Source organism: Triplophysa dalaica, chromosome 2, assembly GCF_015846415.1.
Source record: "Triplophysa dalaica isolate WHDGS20190420 chromosome 2, ASM1584641v1, whole genome shotgun sequence".
In the NCBI taxonomy this organism is placed as follows: Eukaryota; Metazoa; Chordata; class Actinopteri; order Cypriniformes; family Nemacheilidae; genus Triplophysa; species Triplophysa dalaica.
This window is the reverse complement of record NC_079543.1, coordinates 25,430,493-25,453,760: the sequence shown is the minus strand read 5'-3', so window position 1 is coordinate 25,453,760 and position 23,268 is coordinate 25,430,493. Positions and strand designations below refer to the sequence as shown.

The following is a 23,268-nucleotide window of genomic DNA, read 5'->3' as shown; positions in this document are numbered from 1 at the left end:
AGGACCTGACAAATGTGTTTCTAGTCTTGAAGTTAGAATGACTAAATCGGACGAAGATAGAGATGGAGTGAACACTATAGAGACAGAGTTAGAATGAGAATCTGATATACTAATTATACTACTGCGTTTGAAAAAAATACCACCAACAGAACATTTTTAACCAAATCTCATGTCAAACAAATATCTTTGAAACTGTATTATACATGTAAGATTTAAGCAAAAATCATATTAACTTAATTACTGAAACCGGAAGTGCTCTTGGACCAGTAAAGTGGTCTGCACTTTTTTTTAACCATTGTCCTCAAGTTTCATAGTCGGCTATAGTCGTTTTGAGGACAATGTATACTTTCCTTGTAAATGTGGTATTTGTAGATATGTATGGTATGCATTTGGATGTTCTTTTGTGTTTTAACTGTTCTTTTAGTTTGTTAATCTGTTAATCTTGTTGAGCTAATCTTGAATGACACCTGTAAATGATAACTATACATTTTTGTCAGAATTATTCAAAAATTACTTTTCATTTATATTGTAAAATGCATTTCAATACCGATTTTTTTAATCAATTATGAAAAATCCTCTCAATCACTGCGGTTGTTTTCATAACAATTTATTTATATTAATTCCACATATTTCAATGCTCTTTACATGGAAGAGGTCTTTGATGAGTTTTTTCACCGGGGTCAGACGAACACGTTAGCCAGCTGAAGGTTTACACAAAATAACAACCGGATCATCACACAGTTTTTATACTGTTAACGAGTTTATAATCCAACATCTACACCATGAACTGTGCAGGGTCATAAATCAAGGACAACATCGTCATGATTGTCGGAAATGTTCAGATCTGCTGTATCCCGGAGGGCTGGTTTTGAAGTATCGCTTATAAAGCTAAATGAACAACACGGTGCATGAATAAAAAATATTGCTCTGTAGTCTTACACATCTTGCAATGACACAATCTGAAATTATAATATAATTCTGTCAGTAGATTTTCTTTTTTTACTCTGCAATGACACACTCTCAGCCCCATACAAAACATAATTTCAGATGCTAATACTGTGGTATTTTTATACCATGAGGTTGTACTCTTACCGCGGGGTACCTTAAAGAATACCACACTGTATTACCATGCCAGCCCAAAAATAGTGGTTTTACCATGGTAATGATCAAAAAGCAAACACTCTTCCTTTCAAACACACAACATCCAGCTCACACGCACAAACACATTAATACACATTGTTTGGGAATGAGGAGTGTGTGTAGCATTCCATACTTGACTACTCTATCAATGATAACTATAACTTATATGTATACTGTACACTACTCGCTCCAGCATCTTATTCTGTATATTCTGTCTATATCTATTTACTACACCTTTAGCAGGGCGGGATTTGTCGATGCAAGAACAACACTACACAGTCAAACATTCACACAAACTGACAACAACAAGTACAACAATAACATACATATAGATTACAATATAACTTTTAAAAGTCCAACGCATTTCTTCATTATATACTCGGAAGGGAACTAGGAAATCTTGACAGTGGACGAAAAAGTCCGATCAGGGTCATAAATGGGGCTGTGCTTTTCGTATTTACTCAGTCCGTATCAAGTTTGTATCAGAAGCTTGGCCTGCTGAAAACCGTAAGGTGAAATTCAAAGTTCCCCTTTACATTTGGCAGAGCGGAGATAAACGTGAGCTTTCCAACATGATAAAATTACATGATGCTTTTCTCTTTACTATCCAATGAAATAGCTTCGTTTACCCCACGCACACACATTCACACATACTTGTGTTTCGCTTAAATGACATTTAGAAAGCTCGTCGTAAAGACTCTTAAAATTGTGCTTATCTCAGGGAGCAGCATAACAGCGGGTCGGGATCTACACCAGCAGGATCTATTCAGACCGAAGGTAGGACGAAAGGCTGGTGATGAAGATGAGAAGGGCTACTGACTTTCCAACATTTTAATCTCTGAACCTCGGCATCTCGATATCTTTTCTATCCTTATCTGTCGATTCCATAGCAATATTTTGACCTCACTTCCTACTGGTCCTTGCTGGGGTGCCGTGATCTTCCAGTCAACAATAAGAGCTGGTTCTCAACGCGAAACGCTTCGCAATGCAACAGATTTGCTTGTGATTTTTAATCTAACATGGCCTCCAACTGGTCAGCCAGGTCGTCGAACATGCTGCCGATGTCATCCAGGATATTCACTGTGCTTTTGTTGTCCACAACAGAGCTACACAAGAAGTAAAAAGAATAGACAGAATGAATAAAAAATGCAAAACGAATTTAAGCGAATCAAACTGTTTGTAAGAGGTTTTGAGATTATTTAAAGATCTGTAAATCCTGTTTCCATGGCAACATTTAGATGGTTGCAAGTAAAATGGAATATGGAAGGACGTCGATGTTGCGCATGTCTTGTATCAAAAACACAAATATGATAACTAGCCACGAGAGCCAATGCAAGAACAAGCAAGATTTTACGTGTTTTGATTTGATGTGTATAAACATTGTTTACCATGAATACATGATGTATCAATCGCTCAAAACATTTGTTTCTCTCGCAAACGCGTCATTTCACTTCAGAAGAAATTTCTCAACCTTACACGTTTACTTTACTGATGGACTCCCCAATAAGATGATAACATGGCATTTAATAACAGCGTTATTAAACAGCATAAATAGGATGTATCGACACAACACCGGGAAAACAAATAAATATGATGTATTATGCATGCCATGCCAGTGGATGGTGCTGTTGCGCTATAAACTATGTGCACATCCGCATATGTTTTAATTTAAAGCGCTTTTAATACACTGTGTTGGCGTGTGTGTGTGTTTATAATAGCCTGCATATAAATACTATGTTTCTGCTTGTCGTAGTGGTGGAGTAAATCTACGTTTTCCTGGAGAAATGATAATAAATATGTCACGCGGCATAAACATTCAGCATGGAGGCCGCCGTTATTGTTTGGCTAATACTGGCGCATGCCTACAGACTGAACGCATAATTTGCATGCGTATGACGTCGTCGTTTTTAGGAAATTGCGCCTTCAGAGTTTACACGGAAACGATAATGACGTCGTTTTCAAAAACTTGCACTTTTAAAACTGTTTTCAAAAGTTTGCGTTTTCAGTCCCCCAAAGCGCCGTTTTAGTGTAAATGAACAGCCAAAACGCATAAAAACTTGAAAAAAATCCTCTTACAAATTTGTTAAGGAATGTAAATCTAATGAGAGAATTTTCATATTTGTGTGAACTTTTCTTTTATGGAACTTAATCAGGTAAAGCATTACTGCAATGCAATCTTTCAAATATCTACCTGTCATCCTTTTTAATCTTCTCCTCCACCACTTCCAGAGCAGCAGCCAGAGAAGCGCTGGTCTCCTCCAGTCTAAGATGTGCTCTGTCACCTGAGGCGCAGCTGCCCAGTTCAGCAATCTTCAATAACCCTTGGCTTTCCATCGCATCTCCATCTGGTTCGTTCTCCACTGGTGTCTGCCTGGCCACACCCACCTTCCGCCTCCTCATAACCACCGGCCCCGCCCCCTCTCCCATTTCTGTGAAGTGCCTTTCTCCTGGAAACCCTAAATTCACAGCTTGGTCAAACATTTGATCCATCTGGATCTTCCTGACGTCATCTTCATGTTTTTCTACTTCTCTAAATCGTTTCTGCACTACCTCTGCCCCAGGAAGCTCCACCTCCAGAGGTCCTGGGATGTCCACAGACAGACCTGCCATAGAGGATCGTGGGGGTTTCACAGGAGCTGAGCCTGACCCAGGTGTGGAGGGGGTTTGCGGGGTTTGAGGGGTCTGGGGCGTCTGTGGGCTTTGATCTGGAGAAGACGACACTCGTGGGAAAAGCGTGTTTCCATCTATTGGTTTTGGGGTGGTGGGACTCAAAGTCTGTAATAGATGTTCAGCTTGTTCAGCTGGAGTAGGACTCAGGGAGGCACTGGATGGGCTGAGAACATCGGCTTGAGGGGAGCTGGAGGTTCCGATGACATGGACTGGTTTGATTTTTACTGGTTTGGGTAGTGTGGGAGGTGGGCTTGGCTTGGGAGATACGGGAGGAGGGATTTTCCTCCCCTCCCCTGTAAAGAGAGGGAAAATAAAGAACATAAGGACAGAAAAATTATTTACATCAAACAAGATTGTAGTATTTTTTCACTAATACGATATTACCCATTGAAAAATTCTCATCAAATTGGTACAAAATAATAAACTAAATTATTCGATTAAAGAATAAGTTTCTTTTGTGCATAGTAATGGTGAAACTTTCGACCCAATCCAAAATTTATGTTTATTTAGATTGATTTAAATAAATTATGTGCTTAAAATATGAAGCTTTAATATTAGTAATACTAAAACTTTAAAAAGTCAATAAAAAAGCCACAAAAAATTATAATATATTATTGCAGAGTATTACGTTTACTATTAATAATACTAAAACTTTAAAAAAGTCAATAAAAAAGCCACAAAATAAAAGATGTGTTCCAAAATATTAGCTTTAATATTAATACAACTTAAAAAATTCACTAAATAGCTACAAAAAAAAAATGGGTTGCAAAATTTTAAGTTAAATATTAATAATGCTACAACCTTAAAAAATATTGGCTTTTATATTAATAATAATACAACTTTAAAAAATGTCAATAAAATGCTACAAAATAAAAAAAAATTCCAGAATATTAATTTGAAAAATTAAATATTAATAAATTAAGAAACTCAATTGTTGCTTTTAACAGCTTTGTAAACTAGATGACTTAATTACAAACAAACAAAGTAATAAAAAGGAAAAAAAACAGCCAATAAGAGCACAGAAAACATGAAAACTGTCTTTGAAAGCATCTCTGGGTGAAACCTTAACAACTTTTATTAAAGAGTAACGATTCCTGCAAATTATGGAACATCATTTATATAGATTTGTAATATTTGAGAAGTTTAATATTGATAAAATGTCGATTACATATGAATGAGATAGTAAATTGTAAACATTTGACCTAAAAACAGAGCTTCTGCTGTTGACCAATGACTTTTTCAGTGTATTTTCTTTCTGTGGTTGTCTTATTAAGTTTTTGATATTCAAAATGATCTTCAGCATTACCTGGACTGTGTTGACCATCTGGTCCAGGTAAAGGAACTCTTCTCGTTGGGGTTGGGGGATCAATTTTTCGAAGGGCCATCGCTGGTTTGGGTGAAACTGGCGGTCTATGTATTTGTCTCGGAAGAGATCCAAAACCATCAGCATACGGCTCTTCATCTCTACCACCAGCACAAGCTTCTGAAACGGGCCTTCTTCTAGCATCTTCCAGCCCACCTCCGTCCGTTCCGTTACTCTGTGGTGGAGCTAATGCTCTGGGCCGTCTTTTTATTGTACTGCTTTCCACAAAGTTAAAACTTTTATCATGTGAGGGATGCGGTGGGCGTGGTCTTCTCAAAGTTGCCGTGGCATCCATTCGTGACCACTCCTCTTGGGGCAGATATGCCACGCCCCCTTCCAAATGACCAATCATGGAACGTGGGCGTGGCTCGGGGGCCTGTTCCGTTGCAGGTGTTTTACGCGGGACTGATCTGTATTGTGGGGGGTCTTGTGTGGCTCGGTTCACCTGTGTTGAGAAATCGTCGAGATGCTTTTGAGAGTCGGCTAGATCTGCCAATCCGCTGATTGTGCGCCGTCGACTTTCCGCGTCAGAATTGAGAATGTCCCGGTTCTGCCGCAAAAGGTTTGGGCTCGCCTGAGAAACAGGTGAAAGATGTTTAGCAAAATGCTCACTAATACACAGACAAAAACTAATGATGACTTTAAATAAATAATGACTTTAGTATTCCTAGTATTAGGAAGGTAAATAAGGTAAATTCTGATTTATGTTGTCTTAAAAACATTAAAATGAATTGCAGTTATTGCTGATAATGTGACGTCATAACCAATTAAGTTTTAGGATTTTTGGGTTTGCATCATGTTGAATCACCTGTAAATAACTACTGGCACTTCCTTTTCCACTGCCCCCAAGATTCGACATCTCAAGCATGGCAGCGATATCCCTGACGCTGCCTCCAGATGAGCTCTTCTCGGAGGCGATGCCACAGTCACTGCGCCGTCGCTCCCTGTAAGTCACGTTGAGGAGTAGATTGTTAGCCCTGTTTTCGCCAGACCCGTCATCCGCCCCTGCCTCGTCGGCCAGGTTACCGGTCGAGATGGAAGAGCAGGAGCGTTTAGGCGGAGTCGGGGGTCGAGTCCTTCTGCGAGGCCTGGTGGCCGTAGCGAACGACTGACTGCGATTGACGCTGTTGATGTCAAGGCTGTCTCCAGAGGATCTCTGAGAGTCGCTTGGAGTGACCCTGTGTCCTCCTAGCGTGGCGTATTTTACGGAAGAATCCAGCAAGGGCAGGTCGTTGGTATTCGAGAGCTGTCCGCGCCTCGCCTGGGGCGGAGCTTGACCGTTACCACCTTCGGTTTCTCCTTCAGGTGGTAGGAAAAGTAACGGAACGGCACGGCCGTGAGAACGCGGCGAGTCGCAGGGTCCTCTGGTCCTGGCTTGTGTTTTCAGCGGAGAGGACGGCGAGGGAGTCTTCGATGCAGATGGGGTTTTGCCCTTAGTGGGTGTGTGTGGGGGTGTTGGGGAGGGGCTTTCGATCGAGCTAGGCCTCCTCAGAGGGGGCGGGGCATTTGCTCTTTGTATGCCACGCCCTTGAGCATTGTGTCGGGGAGAGCCACGCCCTTCTGATCTCTTGCGCACTCGAACAGCGGGGACGGAGTTCACATCCGGTTCCGTGCTGCTCGCGCTGGTTTCCGAACTTTGTTTTGAGTCCGAGCTGTCTTCTGATTGGCTCTCCATGGGAGTTGCTGCATCTGATGGCGGTTCGTTTAGTCGTTTGACAGCTAACATCAACTTTTTCTGGTGTCCTTGTTGGGAATAAAAATGAGGTAGACGGTTACTTATTCTTGTTTTAGTTGGTTTTAACAGGTAGGGCCACCAATATGTTTGTAATCGTAATGGAATATACATGCCTAGTTTGGTGATGCCAATCTCCTTCAGGTCCTCCAGAGTAATATCACTAATGAAGTCCATATTGTCATAACCGTTCAGAACCAGAGTCTGGTAATGCTGATTCAGACCTATCGCAGTGAGCCACTCAGCCAGACTGGACTGTAAGATACAAAGATATTTAAGAACTGTAATAAGTAATGTGATTGTAATGGTTGTTGAGTGTATGTGTACAAACTTCTCTTACGGGTTTCTCTTGAGGTATCCAGTCCGGGATGTTCATCTTGCTGATCTCTGACAGCATCTTCTTCCTGTGTCCTGGTTTTGTCACTCCTATTGCTGTGAGGTCCTGTAAGGGCAATACACAAGCTCAAGAACTGTCAAAGCTAATACAGCGATTTTTATGAGTAGTTTACCGTTTTTTTTCTTCTCTGTTTTATTTTCTATCAAAGGGATAGTCCAGCCAACAATGAAAATTCTTAGATCATTTACTCAGCCTTAAGTTGTTTCATACCTGTATTCATTTTATTGTTAAACACAAAAGAAGATATTTGGAAGAAGGTTTTAAATCAAACCGTTCTGGGGCACTGTTGACTTCCATAGGAAATGAAACTAATATGTTAATCAATGATGCCCAGAACAGTTTAGTTGCCTACATTATTCTAAATATCTTCTTAAGTGTTCAACACAACAATTTTTTTTTTTTGAGATTTAAAACAGATTTATGATGACAATTTTCATTTTTGGGTGAACAGTCCCTTTAATATTTATACCCTATTAGCTTTGAATATTGGACAACTTTCATTGTTTTCAATTGTGCTTAAAATAAAAAGACAACTCCAGAAAAACTTTTTTAAAAACTCAACATTCAACGTAGAATTGAGGTTGAGCTGAAGAAATATTCATAGAAATTATTTTAATTTTCGGAAAATGAGAAATGTTTTAGAAAAGATGGCAGATCTTTATGATTAACTGTACAAAATAAATAGGACAAAAAAGAAAAATATATATACATGAATATATAAAGAAATATTGTAAATGTGAAAATAAAATGTATGTAAATAAAACATGTACATATAAAAAAATGTGCACCAAAGCTTTAACAATATGCGCAAATTGATTATTTTCTATTTGCTGACTCCAACATTTACTGATATGTTTAAATATTTATTTATATACATACGTCTATTGTTTATTAATATTATTAAACATAAATGATGTTGAAATTACTTTGAAATTGAAATTATAGACCTTTGTGGGAAACACATACTTTAAAATGAAAACTCTGTCATCATTTATTCCCCTTTTTACTATTTCAAAATATCTTTTTTGTGTTCTATTTAAGAAAGAAAGTCATAAAGGTTTAAAATGACAAGTTGGTGAGAAAATGATGTCAGATTTATTTATTTTTGGGTGAACTATCACTTTAAATCGCTTAAGGTACTCTGATGCTTATACAGTAAAGTAAATGCTTGTCATGATGACAGGGAGTGAGTCGCATGAAATTCTTGTGTGTGTTGTGCGCTTGTTGTACCTCTGGTGTCATCTTGCTGATTGTTTGCAGGTCATAACCAGCAGTAAGAAAGTTGGTTGTGTAGAACTGAAGTTGAGCACTAGTGAGCCATTCAACAACAGCCTCTGAGCTCTACAAAACATGTACACACGGGACAGAAAGATAGAAAACCACATAAAAAATCCAGACAGTTCTTGACAGGTTGATGATGTTCTGGTATAAAAGTGTCATGCATTATCACCTACAGCCACAGTGTGGCAGCAAATAACATTTATATTTGGAATCCCTGAATGTCAGGACATGTTAACTTATTACCACCCTACTGGACATAGTACCATAGTACACATTTAATTGAGAATGACAAAGATTTTTTGAATATATTTCAAAAATAATTGATATATTAGTATATATTATTTATAGTCATTATCCAATATTCATTCTCAATCTAAAATCTGTGCCACAAACACACACTTGCCTTGCTTTCAGCAGAGGCTTCATCTTTTCTCTGTAGCAACGGATCCACAAAGGGTTTCTTTCTCGCTTGCCTTGGGACACCAGATGTACTCTGAGTGCGCTGAGAAGAGGCTACGGCAAAAAGTAAACAAAATGCAATTCATTATAAAACCTTTGCTATTTTTACTTCAAGTAAACCAACAAAGGGCTGTCAAACAATTAATAACGATTAATCGCATCCAGAAAAAACATTTGTGTTTACATTATATATGTCTGTGATCTCTGTATAAATTTAATAATAAAGCATTTTCCTATCATAACTCATAGCACATTAGTATGCACATCAGTATGTTTTATTTTTCTCAGGCCCGCAACATTCCCGGCATCATATCCAGTGTAGGTGGAAGTACAATTAAAAATATATATATCATTTATATGTGAAGACAGCCTGTGGCTCATGGTCACAAATTTCCTTGGGACACATTGACAGACTCGATCCCCGACATTGAAATATGAAAGTAAAACAGCCAACGCTGCAATTCTAATTGGTGATACCATGAAATAAACCTGATCAATATAATACTTTAATTAAATTTATATAATCAAATATAAATTTGTGGGAATGCCACAATGGCTATATTAGATGTAAGCAAATGAGACAAAGTAAATAATAATTGAGATTTTAAGTTATTGAATCATATGAGGTATATATTGTAGTACCTGAATTATTAGGATCTAAAGATTGTGATTGGTCCATTAGATGCTCTTTTGCTTTGGCTGACTGGGACAGCACCGTGGCCAACAGCTAAAACACACACAAATGCACACATACACATCAATAAAATGAGACAGAGAGAACGACAGACAAAGAGAGTAAAAGAGAATTTACACATTTGTTCTAATGTGGGATTGATTTGTGTCGCACCTTCACACCCTCGGATTGGGCGTGCAGTCCCGGGACGTTGATGCCGTGGGCGTTAATTCCAGGTGAGTGTGTTGGTGTGGTCGGCACGGGGACGGGCGAGTTGGTGAGGTGAGCGTTGGCATTACCGCTTTGCACGCTTGTAGATGAACGTCCGCTGGTTAGGCTGCCCGTGCTGCCCATACTTCCAACACTGCCCCCTGCTGGTGAATGCAAATATCACGCAAGAAAAACTCAAATTAATTCCAAAATGTATGTTTAATGTTTGCAATTCATAACTTGGTTTAGTAAAAAAAAGGTTTTACTTGTTAGGGTTAATGTCAGGGGCGACAGGAAACCAAAGTATTCCCCATTGTTTGCCATAGTCATTTTTATTCCTGTGAAGTGAATTATGCCTTTAAAGGTACCTGCTAAAGGTTTTCTCAACACCCAAATATCTTCATTAGCACTGCTCTGCTGGCCGCTGAGGGTCGGAGAACCATGAGGACTGGACACAGATCCTCTTGAACCTGAAATATGTTACACACACAATGTTAACAGATGAAAAAAATGATCTTAAATTGATGATCAACACAAGATATGCATCAGGTGATCACTCCAATATGTAAACGTCTGGCTACCTGTGAAAAGCATCCTCACCAAATATAACAGCAAAATCAGAACGCGTTACAAAGTACAGAGAGACAAAAAAGGTCATAAAACACAAATATCAGCATCACAAGGATGATTTTAAGATATTTTAAGATCAAACTTGCAGCGATTCTTCACAAGTAAGCATGCCTATATCAGCAACTTGCCAAACATAAAAGTATTCCCTAACTGAAGTCACGTTTAATACATTTTTACTGGCTATATCTAGAGAGGGTGGTGGGTGTCTTTAGGAAATACATTTTCTGTGCAGCTGGTGGCACATTTACATCATCACCAGAATGTGACATCATGGCTAACTAGAAATCTGAACTATCTTTACAAATACACACAATTTAAACAAATTGAAAATAAAAAAGCCAACACCTGATCAATTACACACTCATATGTCCCATCAGTTACAGCTGAAATATTGTGCTGAAGAGGAAACACAACACTGTAATTTTCTTCATAATGTTTCTGGAGTGCATGAGCTGTGATTGATTGTAGGCTTATGTGAGAACAAATTGCATCAATTCAAAGCACAATTATGAGAACAATGTTCTATCAATCTAATCTAAAGGACTGCAGGGAAAATTACAAGAAGGATGTCAACATTAACACGGGTGGCAAAACCATATTAATAAAAACAAATTGACCTCAAATGTGATTGAATGTACAAACCTGTAATACACGTGTGACAGCACAATTTCATATTTTACTACATATACTTACTATGCAGTTGCTATGTTGCTTGCCAAGTTTACAATTATTATTACATTATTTATAATAATTTTATGAATAAATATCATTTATGTTTTATGCATTTAAATATTCGAAATAATTTAGTACTATTTTACACTATAATAATACTAACAATTCAGGTGCTATATTGCTTGACAAGTTCAAAATTATAATTATATTATTTATAATATACATTTATCAGAATCAGAAAGAGCTTTATTGCCAAGTGTGGTTGGACACACAAGGAATTTGTCTTAGTAACAGAAGCTACCAGTGCACATACAGGTTAAAAAGTGACAATGCACAGGTAACAAAACTCAAAAAATAAATATTTGACACAATACATAATTTTAATAAATGAATAAATACATTGTATTTATTATGATTAATTATTATATTGGTATACTTTATTATAATTCATAATATAATATAATAACAATCATTTAAATCATCTTTAATACTTATAATAATTTAAATAATAACGTTATATAGTTCAATAATATATTTGCTTTATGAGACAAAACTAATATATATATGAATTGAATTTAAATACTTCTCAATAATTTCATATTGTACTTTAATAATATTTTGGTCACGCTTCAGTACAGGAGCAATTCTCGCTATTAACTATTACTTTTTCCCCAATTAACTATTCATTTGTGGCTTATTAATAGGTAGTAAGGTAGTTATTAGGTTTAGGGATTGGCTAGGATCAGGAATGAGAATATGGTCATGCAGAATATGTGCTTTTAAAGTACTAATAAACAGCCAATATGCCAATAAGAGGCATGCTAATAACAACTAGTTAAAAGTGAGAATTGCCCCCTATATTGAACTGTTACCATACTTTTTTACAATTACAAGTTTACAATTATTATATCAATGATGACAATAATTGTTTACATATTATTTAATAATCCTTAAATAATTATATATCTTTTTTATTATAGATATATTTTGTAAATTAAAATTGGTATTTAAATATTTCTAAAAAGGGACCAACAAGAGACCACAAGCAACACCATCTGTTTACGTGTCATTTATCAGTCACTCAATCTAAAGCATTGATTTCAGGGAAAATCCATATAGTGAAAGATGAAGTTAAATTTCTTTTAAGGCTCAATGACAATACAATAAAGCTGTAATAAATACAGTAAACTGGTATATTTCTGCAAAACAAAAAACATTTTAATAAGATGATGGAGTCTAATTTTAATACCATTAAGATTTTTGACAAGCACATTCTCCCTCCAAATTGTCATTACTATAATGTTTGATTGTCACCTTCATTATTCTTAATGGTGGCTGTCATTAGATTCTCATTACTGATATACAGTAACTGTTTCCTACTTAGTTGCCAAAAATCATAATGATGCTGAAATAAAGACTTTAAATATGAAATATTCATTTTTTCCCACATGTGTGATATTTGTGTTAAACATCCGACTTTTCAAAACACATTCAGATTCGCGCTCCATTCCTGCACCTTAACAGTGGTCATGAAGTTAAGAAATGCTGGCATGTGTCATGTATGGCATGTGATGGCTGTACATGTATGTGTGTGTTTATACCTGTCTCTTTTTCTGGCTCCTCAAAGCGCGAGGAGGCCGGTTCATACCCAAATGTGCTGCAGGTGGGCATATTATAGCCAAATGAGGTGAACAGGGGCTGATGGGGAAAGGGCAGGGCGGGAGGGGGAGGAGGGTTGAGGGGTAGAGAAAAAATGTGGGAGGAGTCACCGTTCACCATGACAACTGAACCAATTGCCGGGGGACGGATCTGTATCTTAAGATACTGTTGGGCTGAGGGACCTGGGTACCACAGAACGGCAACACCAAAAAACAACAACAACACACACAACAACGAAACAGGAAAGGAAAGGAAACACAAAATAAAACATGTTCAAGCAAGAATATCTAGCTCTATCTGTGAGCTTAACTTTACAGAATGCTGTAAGTTAACATGCATGGAGAAAATGAAGATATGTACCGTTTCTAACAGCTATGTTACAAAAAAATCAGTCATGCATACTATTCCACGAAACAAACTTGCAATGCATTGTCCAAAATCACTTGAAGTGCTATGCATGCAGTATACATTCATGCATAAAAAACATAAATAATGGGGGTATCTATATATATTTATATATGATGTATTTATATAACCTTCTTGGCTTATTATAATATTGTGGTAAACAGAAATGTAAGATGTCACCCGGCCGCATAACCCGTTTCAATCCGTGTTAAATTATGTGTACGGTTGCATGGACGCTACAAGGGATAGTTCACTCAAAAATGAAAATTCTGTCATCAGTTATTCACCCTCTTGTCATTTCAATCCTGTATGATTCCTTCTGCAGAACACAAATAAAGATATTTTGAAGAATGCTGGAACAACGGCATTAAGAGTTGACTTGCATTGGTTTTGTATCTATGCAATAGTGAATGGTTACTACCGTTCTTTGGTTACAATTGTCTTCAAAATATATTTTTGTGTTCTTAAGAAAAAAAAAAGTCATACAGGTTTGAAATGACAAGAGTGCGAGTAATTGATGACAGAATTCTTATCTTGGGTAAACTATCACTTGAAATGGACATAAAAGAGTGATTTGAATTGTGCAAACATCAATATCGATAGGCCCTTATGTTGTAAAAATGCCATTTTGGGTCCCATGAAGTCACAGAAAGAAGTCTTCTGTGTTGGCCGAGTTCTCAAACTTTGCAACAAACAGCCAATAACACCAAAGTAACAATAACAAAGTTTCAGGCAGGGTTATGTAATGTATGCTGCCAATTTGTAGTAAAAACACAGTTTTGTTTATCAATTGTGTTGTTAAAGGGATAGTTCACTCAAAAATTTAAATTCTGTCATCAATTAACCTTCGAATTGTTTAAAATCTGTATAAATATATTTTTTCTGATGAACATAGAGAAAGATATTTGGAAGAATGCTTATAACCAAAAAGATTCTGCCCTCCATTGACTCCCATAGTTTGTTCTATTGGACACAAAAGAAGACATATTGAACTATGTGGTTATGAGCATTCTTCCAAATATCTTTCTCTGTGTTTATCAGAACAAAGAAATCTATACAGATTTGGAACAACTCGAAGGTGAGTAAATAATGACGGAATTTTCATTTTTGGATGAAGTATCGCTTAAGAGTCATATTATGTTAAGATAAATATATTTGAAGAGTTTTGTTCCAGAATGAAATCATGTTTGTTTTGATTTAAGCCATAATAACTCAAAAAATACAGCTAACTAACACAATAAAAACATGATAACAAAATAAAAAACACGATTTTTGAAAAACTTTTAAGTGGAGTTATCTCATTTTGGATCCAAACTCTTAATTTGTTCGTCCATGTCCCCAAAAGTGTCAACATTTTGTCCAATGTCATGTAGATCCTCGCTAGCCAAAACGCAACCAACGGGGTGGGAATTTCGGTCCGTCCATCCAATGGAAGACAGGAGTGTTTGGGAAGTAGTGTTTTCAAGTCAAACATTATTTTTGCAGTGTCAGTTGGTGATGCTAGTGCCACAACATTACACACATCAGCTTTAAGAAACCGTTTTCAAAAGCAGTTGTGGGAGCAACACCGCAGACAGGTGGATGTGGAGATGAGTTAACGTAACGCATCAATCAGACACTCTCTCATCTGCGCTTTCTTTCATTCAAGCTAACAGCATTCATTAAAATCACATGACTGATGATAAAGGGCAGGACAATTGGACATAGACCCAATAAACCAAACCTATACACAAACACACTTGGGATGAGAATAAGTACTAGGACACTAGGAAATAACTCCATAATCAAAATGATGCACTTTTAAATAGCTGAATGATTTTTTGGAAGCTGTGAGATGAAAATACAAATAGCGCCAATGTGTACGCCCCCTAGTGGTCAATTTAACGGTCCAAAATACTCATCCCTAACACACACACAAACATTCGTATTTACTGTATGCTGAATCGCATGCAATAAATATAAACTCGCCCCAGCACACACGCTGAACATACTTTTTATTTCATGTGGCGAGTTTTAGATTGTGGTAAAATGTGTCACATGACTACCCAGATAGATCATGTGATGATGCGATAACACACCTGCCCTCTTGATGACTTCCACCATGTTGGATGGAAAGTAGCCCACGCGGTCATTTCCTGTACGGTTGTCGTGGATACAGCCCTTCCATAGTCCATCAGAATGCTGCTCCAAGACCTGCGGACCAATCAGTAACATAAAGACGACTTATGTATGAATGCGTTGCACCACCATCTATTTTTGAAATAGTTGCAAGCTATAAGTCTGAAACGTAATATCACAAGAAAAGGTAGAGAATTGTATTATTACCGTTATGATGTCGCCTGTTTTAATGTTGAGGCTTGTAAGGTCATAATTGTTGCAGTAATCCTTCAGCGCTCTCACTTGCATGGCTGCTGATGCGTCTGTGTACACAGATGCAAACACAGAGTTCAGAAACTCTTAACATTTCTATGTGAATACGAGCTTTCACTTATTCTCTCAACGTACCTCTTAGCATCTGTTTGATTTCTTTGCTGGCTTGGGTTGTTGTGAACTGGTTTACAATGTCTAGCGCCGTTTGACTGAACGTGTTCCTCACACCTGCACTGATGCCGCTCTGAAGAGAGAAACAGGATCACACTCACACAACTGGTGTACACAGTTTTTACACTTATTGTGTTTCAGGCGTCTGTAAAAAATCTTCATTCTCTTAAAATTGAAATAAGAAAGCCAGCTGGCTGTGTGGAACGCTTATAATGGCAATTTCGAAATGCGTGAAAAATTGCTGAAAAAATGCAACACTATATATACAGCCGCGGAAAAGACCATTTCAGAATTATTTTCAGTTTTTCTGAATTCACTTTTTATGGGTGTGTGTTTCTTTAAAATGATCATATTTTCTCCATTTCTATTTGCATTAATTTGCAGAAAATAGACACCGGAGAGACTTTTCACAAAAACTTAACACAGATCATTTTTACAGAACTCAAATACAAGGAAACAAGTCCATATTCACTTTTAAGAAATCAAAGACGAAAAAGGGTTTAAAGTCCCAGTGAAATAAAAAATGACAATTTTCCATTAAATATTGCAGAGTTTATTGCAAATCGTTTGTCCATTTGGGTCATTCTCTTTTTCAAATTAATGTGCCTACATAATCTTTACTCAAAATGTGACCCTGGATAACAAAACCATTCTTCTGGGTCAATTTTTCGAAATTGAGGTTTTACATAATCTGAAAACTGAATAAAAAAGATTTCTATTGATTTATGATTTGTTAGAATATGACAATATCTTGCTGAGATGCAACCGTTTAAAACTCAGGAATCTGAGAAAGCCAAAAAAATCTAAATATTGAGAAAATTGCCTTTGAAGTTGTGAATCGGGGGCGCCGTGGCAGGACATCCACTCACAAAAATAAAGTTTTTATATATTTAAGTTAGGAAATTTACAAAATATCTTCATTGAACATGATCTTTACTTAAATCCTAATGATATTTGGCATAAAAGAAAAATCGATAATTTTGATCCATAATGTAATTTTGTCTTTTACCAAAAAATGTCCGGTGTTACTTAAGACTGGTTTTGTGATCCAGCTTCGTTGAAACCATAAAGTAGACATGCAGTAGACCCAAGCAATAATGAATCTAACACAAACCTTCATTTAGGTTTTATTTAGATTTTTTCCTGAACAAAAGATCAAAATATTATAGCAAAACCTGCCTGGGTCACCAGGGGCGGACTGGGAAGCATATTCGTCCCTGGAATTTTTGGAATGTGCTTTGTGCTTGATGGCATCGGTCCTCCATCAATTCTGTCGACGGGGGGGGGGGGGGGGATTGTGTTGTATGTGTTACACAATTAAATGTTTATAATCATGTATACAATAGTTTATACAATTACGCGTTTATAATCGCGTGCACCAGGCGGTGATCGCGGCTATAAGCTGTCGTTGGGACGGCCGTTCTGGACTTTGACATAATGTCCTAATGGTCAGTCCGCCCCTGTGGGTTAATTGCATGATGCCTATTGTATATTATCCGTTGTGCTGCCTAGATGCTAAGCTGCATGACTAACATTTTAACTGTATTACGAAAAATATATATTTATATAAGAATTAGAATCTTATAAAATCCATTGAGAAAGCTTCAAAGTAAAACAGGACGATCCGCACCATTAATAAGTAGAAAATTGAAAAACGTACAACATATATGCAAAACACTATTCCTTAGTTTTAGAGGATGTCATGATACAGTATAACAAAAAGTAGTATTAGAAAATACTTGTGCAAGTTCTTTTCAAAACTAGTCAACAGACCAAGTCAATAAACACCTACTTGATGATCTCGATATGTCCGTTCTTAGCCGCCAGGTGTAGTGGACTGATGCCATCGGGATCAGAGGGTTTGGGTTCTAACATTGCAGCACACATGTTACTGCTAAGAAGCAACTGAACCAAAGTTTTTATATATTTAAGTTAGGAAATTTACAAAATATCTTCATTGAACATGATCTTTACTTAAATCCTAATGATATTTGGCATATAAGAAAAATCAATAATTTTGATCCATAATGTAATTTTGTCTTTACCAAAAAATGTCCGGTGTTACTTAAGACTGGTTTTGTGATCCAGCTTCGTTGAAACCATAAAGTAGACATTTTGCTTACATTGAATGTGCTTTCTATGGACAGAAAATCACTATTATAAATTCAGTATGACATTTCTTTTTGACATCTTTGACCCACGTGTATTTTTGTGGATCACAAAACCAGTCTTTAATAGCACGGGAACATTTTTAGTAAAAGCCAAAAATTCCTTGTATGGGTCAAAATTATCTATTTTTCTTTTATGTCAAAAATCATTAGGATATTAAGTAAGGATCATGGTCCATGAAGATATTTTGTAAGTTTCCTACCGTAAATATATAAAAACTTTATTTTTGTGAGTGGATGGCCTGCTAAAAGGCCTCTGATTAACAACTCCAAAGGCAATTTTCTCAATATTTAGATTTTTTGACTTCCTCAGATTTCAGAGTTTTAAACGGTTGTATCTCAGCCAGATATTGTCCTATCCTAACAACCCATGCATCAATAAAAAACTTGTTTATTGAACTTTCGGATTAAAAATTGACCCATAAGACGTCCAGAGTCACATTTAGGAAAAGTTTGAACAGCATTTTTTATGTAATAACCTTGATTTTTATCACAGTTTTCATGCGTCTTGTCATTCTGTCAGGCTTTCACATTGCTGTTGGATGACTTTGTCTCTCTTGGGGTTTGATTTTGTTGAAATTCAACAGACACTGATTCGCAGACTACAAATTCTTATAAAATTAAAATTTGAAATACGGGACTTTTCCCACGGCTGTAGACGTATTTTATCGACCCAGGCAGTAGATGTCAGCATGTAATTTAATCTTGTGATATGATTAATCTAACCTAACCGAGTCATCCGAAATTTGTCACTAAATAATTATTTGCGAATTAAAAATTCAGAGTGTTCATTTTTTAATGCATTTGTTTAAACATGATTATGTAATCTAATGAATAATAATAAAGGGCTGAATATGAAACACAGTGCCTAGGCACTGAGACTCCGTCGAAGTGGAGAAAAATCAGAGACCACTTTTCACCAGTCACAATACTGAAGCTTTACAGTCACAATTCCAGTTCAAAGTCAAATAAAATACTCACATCCAAAAGTAGCCGGACTGTCTCGGTTTTCCCGCAGAGAGCGGCTTCATGCAGCGCCGTGCCTGATTTAGTCTGCCTGTTTATATCTATACCAGCCTGGATTAGTAACCTGAATACATACAAAAACAAGCAAAAGGTTTTAAAACTCTTTTACAATGCACCACGCAATGGTCAGTTGCGTATAATGCGAGTCTGAAGGTTTACTCGCAGAAATACATCTGACACTAAAACTTTGGATAACTTCGGTAGCCAGAAAAAAAGTTGAAGTTGGTTGGCCTGAATTCTTTCAGTTTATGAGCAGTGAAAGCAAAGATTTTCATCAATATCATAGGGAGGGTCAAACAAAAATGCTGGTTCCCTACAGGATTGATATCAGGACGGAATGTTCAAGTTCACAAACACATTCACACGTCATACACATTAATAAACAATCAACCTAAAATGTGCTATTAGTTATTTTTATTAGATGATTACTAATTAATGATATGCATCACTAGGCAGTTATGACGCTGTCAATCAAAGATTTGAAATGAGGACATTCAGTGTGTGTGTGTGTTTGTCATGAATGAAGCCTTCAGGGCCTGATGGGATACTGTAGCTCACAGTGGTATTTTTCCACTGGACTATTTTCCCCATCAGCCTTGATCTCTTCGCTCCTGACCTGTCTTAACACATCAATCATGTGACAGAGACAGTTTGGTGTCAGGGAGCTAAATGCTGTGTCAGGATTTCGTCCCATCAATGTCTGCCTGCGAAAGCAATAATGAATCTAATACAAACCTTCCTTTAGGTTTTATTTAGATTTTTTCCTGAACAAAAGATCAAAATATTATAGCAAAACCTGTCTGGGTCACCAGGGGCGGACTGGGAAGCATATTCGTCCCTGGAATTTTTGGCCCACATCGGCCCTATTCTAATTCTGTCAACGGGGGGTGGATGTGTGCAATGTGCTTGATGCCATCGGTCCTCCATCAAATCTGTCGACGGAGGGGGGGCGTGTTGTATGTAACGTGTCACACAATTTCATGTTTATAATCATGTATACAATAGTTTATTCAATTACGCGTTTATAATCGCGTGCGCCAGGCGGTGATCGCGGCTATAAGCTGTCGTTGGGACGGCCGTTCTGGACTTTGACATAATGTCCTAATGGTCAGTCCGCCCCTGTGGGGTACTAAACCCCAATTATATTTTGCATGATGCCTATTGTATATTTTTTGCATGTTTACATCCCCCCGCAAAACTGTCATTAATGCAATGCAAAACTCTTTCTTATCACTGTAATATGTAAAAATTACTGTGTACATTATGATATTATCGTTGTGCTGCCTTGATGCTAAGCTGCATGACTAACATTTTAACTGTATTACGAAAAATATATATTTATATAAGAATTAGAATCTTATAAAATCCATTGAGAAAGCTTCAAAGTAAAACAGGACGATCCGCACCATTAATAAGTAGAAAATTGAAAAACGTACAACATATATGCAAAACACTATTCCTTAGTTTTAGAGGATGTCATGATACAGTATAACAAAAAGTAGTATTAGAAAATACTGGTGCAAGTTCTTTTCAAAACTAGTCAACAGACCAAGTCAATAAACACCTACTTGATGATCTCGATATGTCCGTTCTTAGCCGCCAGGTGTAGTGGACTGATGCCATTGGGATCGGAGGGTTTGGGTTCTAACATTGCAGCACACATGTTACTGCTAAGAAGCAACTGAACCATCTGTAGAAAAGACTCAAATGTTAAGATTTTGTTTGGATGTTGTTTGTCAATAAGTAATCTAAATAATAAGAAAAATAACACACAATACTTAAAATAACTGAGGTGCAAAGTTAATAAAAAGATTACTGTTCTTTGAAAAAGAGGGATAATGTAACTTGTTTAACACTGGCTGTGAAACTAAGTCTAAATACAAAATGCTGGCATATTAAAATAAAGTTTATATAAATTGTGTGTCACATCTAAGCAGAGGAAACAAGGGTGTGAGTGCATCTACGTGAAAGTGAGAAGAGGTGTAGTTCCCACAATCCCTCAGGCGAGCATCACCTCCCAAACATCTATCACAAACATCCCCGAACACACACAAACACGGCTGACTGACCGTGACTCTTCCGAATTCGCAGGCCAAGTCAAGGGGGGTTTTCCCTGCGTTGTCTCTGAGGCACGGGTTTGACTGATGTTGAAGCAGCATCTCACTCTGCAAACAGACAGCACAACACAGTAAGCATGTACAGTACGTATGCATGACACATACATTTTTTATGTGTGTACTGACTCCTTCATAATGGCCATGTTGTGATGAGAGGTGTAAAGGGATCTGTCCTTCATCTGATTGGCTGTTCACGGATGACCCCGCCTTGAGCAGCATCTTCATTGGCTCACACTTGCCCTGCCAAGCAGCGTAGTGCAGCGGCCGCATCCCTTCGGAGGATCAAGTTAAATAAATAGAAGGAAAGTGTAAAAGTAGAATGGAAACAGTAGGAGAAGTACTATTAATATAAATGGGGGGGAACACTTTAATACATAAACTATTAAAAGTTACAACATTATATTTATTTTAAAAATTAAAAAAAAGTACTACTAGATATCTTAACCCTGACCCAAATTTAACAAAGCTAAACGCATTTAAAAACAAAATACGTTTACATATTACTAAATAAAATATACAGGGAAACTAAACAAAAATTTGAAAATATCACAGAAAATATAAAAAGTATTGAAAACCTGAGAAAAATTAAACTTAAATGTCCGGTGTATGAACTTGAGTAGCATCTAGTGGTAAAGTTGCGAATTGCAACCAATGGCTCATGCCACCACTCTCCTTCAAAGAGCTACGGTGGCTGACAAAGGACTAATATGTCGTCAAGTTTTTGCTTCTTTGGTGAAGAAGGTTACGTATTTATGAAACGTGATCTGTAGAGCATTTTGTCCATTAAGGGCTACTGTAGAAACAAAATGGCGAATTCCATGCAAGGGGACCCGCTGTGTATGTATATAGAAAAAGCTCATTCTAAGGTACTACAAAACATAATGCTTCATTGAGGTCTTTATTCACCTGTCAAAAGATCCTCCAACAATGTACACATTTAATAGAAATATAAACTAAGGGTAATAGATTTAAAACCTATACGAGTTTAACCTACTATTACAAAGGGAGGAAAATAATATGTTGGAGAAATATGTGAGAATGCCAATCATTACAAAAATGAATACATGCATATTGTATTGAAAATGGAAAGTGAGTCGCAAATGATGCTGAATAAACAACAAGACGTGATAAAATGGGAAAGAAAGCAAGCGTGTGTCCAGTGTGCCCTGACTTTAATATTATGCCCTAGAATTTAGTTTTAACCTTTGTCAAGTATTTTCTGCTGACATAAAGACTGTCATTATATGGTTAACTTGTTTCTGCATTAACCAGTAACACATTTTCACTTGACTGCGTGTGTTTTGCACCTTTGTGGTCTTTGATGTCAACGATGGACTGGGACTCCAGCAGCAATGCGATCACCTCCACGTTACCGTTAAGAGCAGCATGATGCAGGGCAGATAACCTATTAAACACAAGCGCACATTTCTATTTATAACTTACTAAATGCAATTCAAATAAAATAAATGAATGCCGTGTAGTAGACGTGAATTCTGTGGAAATCTTTTTTTAAACAGCCTAGTATATTCTTTCATAATGCTCTAATACTAATAACTCTGTTGTCACCCCTGAGCTTTAAGCTTCGAGCATAACTTTGCAGAGGGTCCCTTATCAGTCCTCATTTCAGTTTAACTCTGACACTTTGCTCCAGTCCCTAACTGACTAAGTGAGCAGGAGACTATGACCTACTTCCAAGCTTTTTTCTTTGTCACAGCCCCAAGCCACACACACACTCTCTTATTTTATTTCCCATCCTTCTTCTACGCTGCAGCATTCTAACAACACACTTCTATTCATTCACTGCCACAAACGTTTCAAATATTAAATCATGAACTGTACGAATCTTAGAAATTCATACAAAATCTGAAACATCTTAACTGACTAATCTTGTGACACTGTTGCTTGTATGAGATATGAAAATACTGTCATAGAAGACAGAAAATGCTTGTAGCATTCACTTTTTTTGTAAAGAAAATTAGTTTGAAGATTTATATACAGTATGTATGACTGGATGATTATGTGGTGTCAGTGCACTGCTGATGAACCCACCCGTCTGTATCCTGGAAGTTCACATTCACCTTCTTAGCAGCTCCCAGGAGCTCTGTGGGAGAAAAAGGAATAAAAC

At 37.0% G+C, this 23,268-nt stretch overlaps 1 protein-coding gene across 2 annotated transcripts in view; it reads right to left on the bottom strand.

Annotated features, from left to right (window-relative positions):
- Nucleotides 1–606: 606 nt before the first annotated feature.
- si:dkeyp-9d4.3 (caskin-1) overlaps nucleotides 607–23,268 on the bottom strand; it is a 36,906-nt gene continuing 14,244 nt past the window's right edge. Inside the window, exons 2-22 of one of the 2 annotated variants that reach the window (XM_056738877.1) lie at nucleotides 23,193–23,244; nucleotides 22,451–22,548; nucleotides 21,270–21,415; nucleotides 21,096–21,191; nucleotides 20,595–20,716; nucleotides 18,982–19,090; nucleotides 15,797–15,905; nucleotides 15,617–15,711; nucleotides 15,370–15,484; nucleotides 12,829–13,068; nucleotides 10,294–10,395; nucleotides 9,890–10,089; nucleotides 9,685–9,769; nucleotides 8,987–9,096; nucleotides 8,533–8,643; nucleotides 7,246–7,347; nucleotides 7,022–7,160; nucleotides 5,982–6,916; nucleotides 5,117–5,747; nucleotides 3,332–4,103; nucleotides 607–2,246 (exon numbers count right to left, since the gene is read on the bottom strand). In XM_056738877.1, the coding sequence (XP_056594855.1) occupies nucleotides 2,150–2,246; nucleotides 3,332–4,103; nucleotides 5,117–5,747; nucleotides 5,982–6,916; nucleotides 7,022–7,160; nucleotides 7,246–7,347; nucleotides 8,533–8,643; nucleotides 8,987–9,096; nucleotides 9,685–9,769; nucleotides 9,890–10,089; nucleotides 10,294–10,395; nucleotides 12,829–13,068; nucleotides 15,370–15,484; nucleotides 15,617–15,711; nucleotides 15,797–15,905; nucleotides 18,982–19,090; nucleotides 20,595–20,716; nucleotides 21,096–21,191; nucleotides 21,270–21,415; nucleotides 22,451–22,548; nucleotides 23,193–23,244 (4,466 nt within the window). In that variant the 3' untranslated portion in view covers nucleotides 607–2,149. The remainder of the gene's footprint in view (nucleotides 2,247–3,331; nucleotides 4,104–5,116; nucleotides 5,748–5,981; nucleotides 6,917–7,021; nucleotides 7,161–7,245; nucleotides 7,348–8,532; nucleotides 8,644–8,986; nucleotides 9,097–9,684; nucleotides 9,770–9,889; nucleotides 10,090–10,293; nucleotides 10,396–12,828; nucleotides 13,069–15,369; nucleotides 15,485–15,616; nucleotides 15,712–15,796; nucleotides 15,906–18,981; nucleotides 19,091–20,594; nucleotides 20,717–21,095; nucleotides 21,192–21,269; nucleotides 21,416–22,450; nucleotides 22,549–23,192; nucleotides 23,245–23,268) is intronic. The other variant, XM_056738884.1, reaches the window with a different exon arrangement.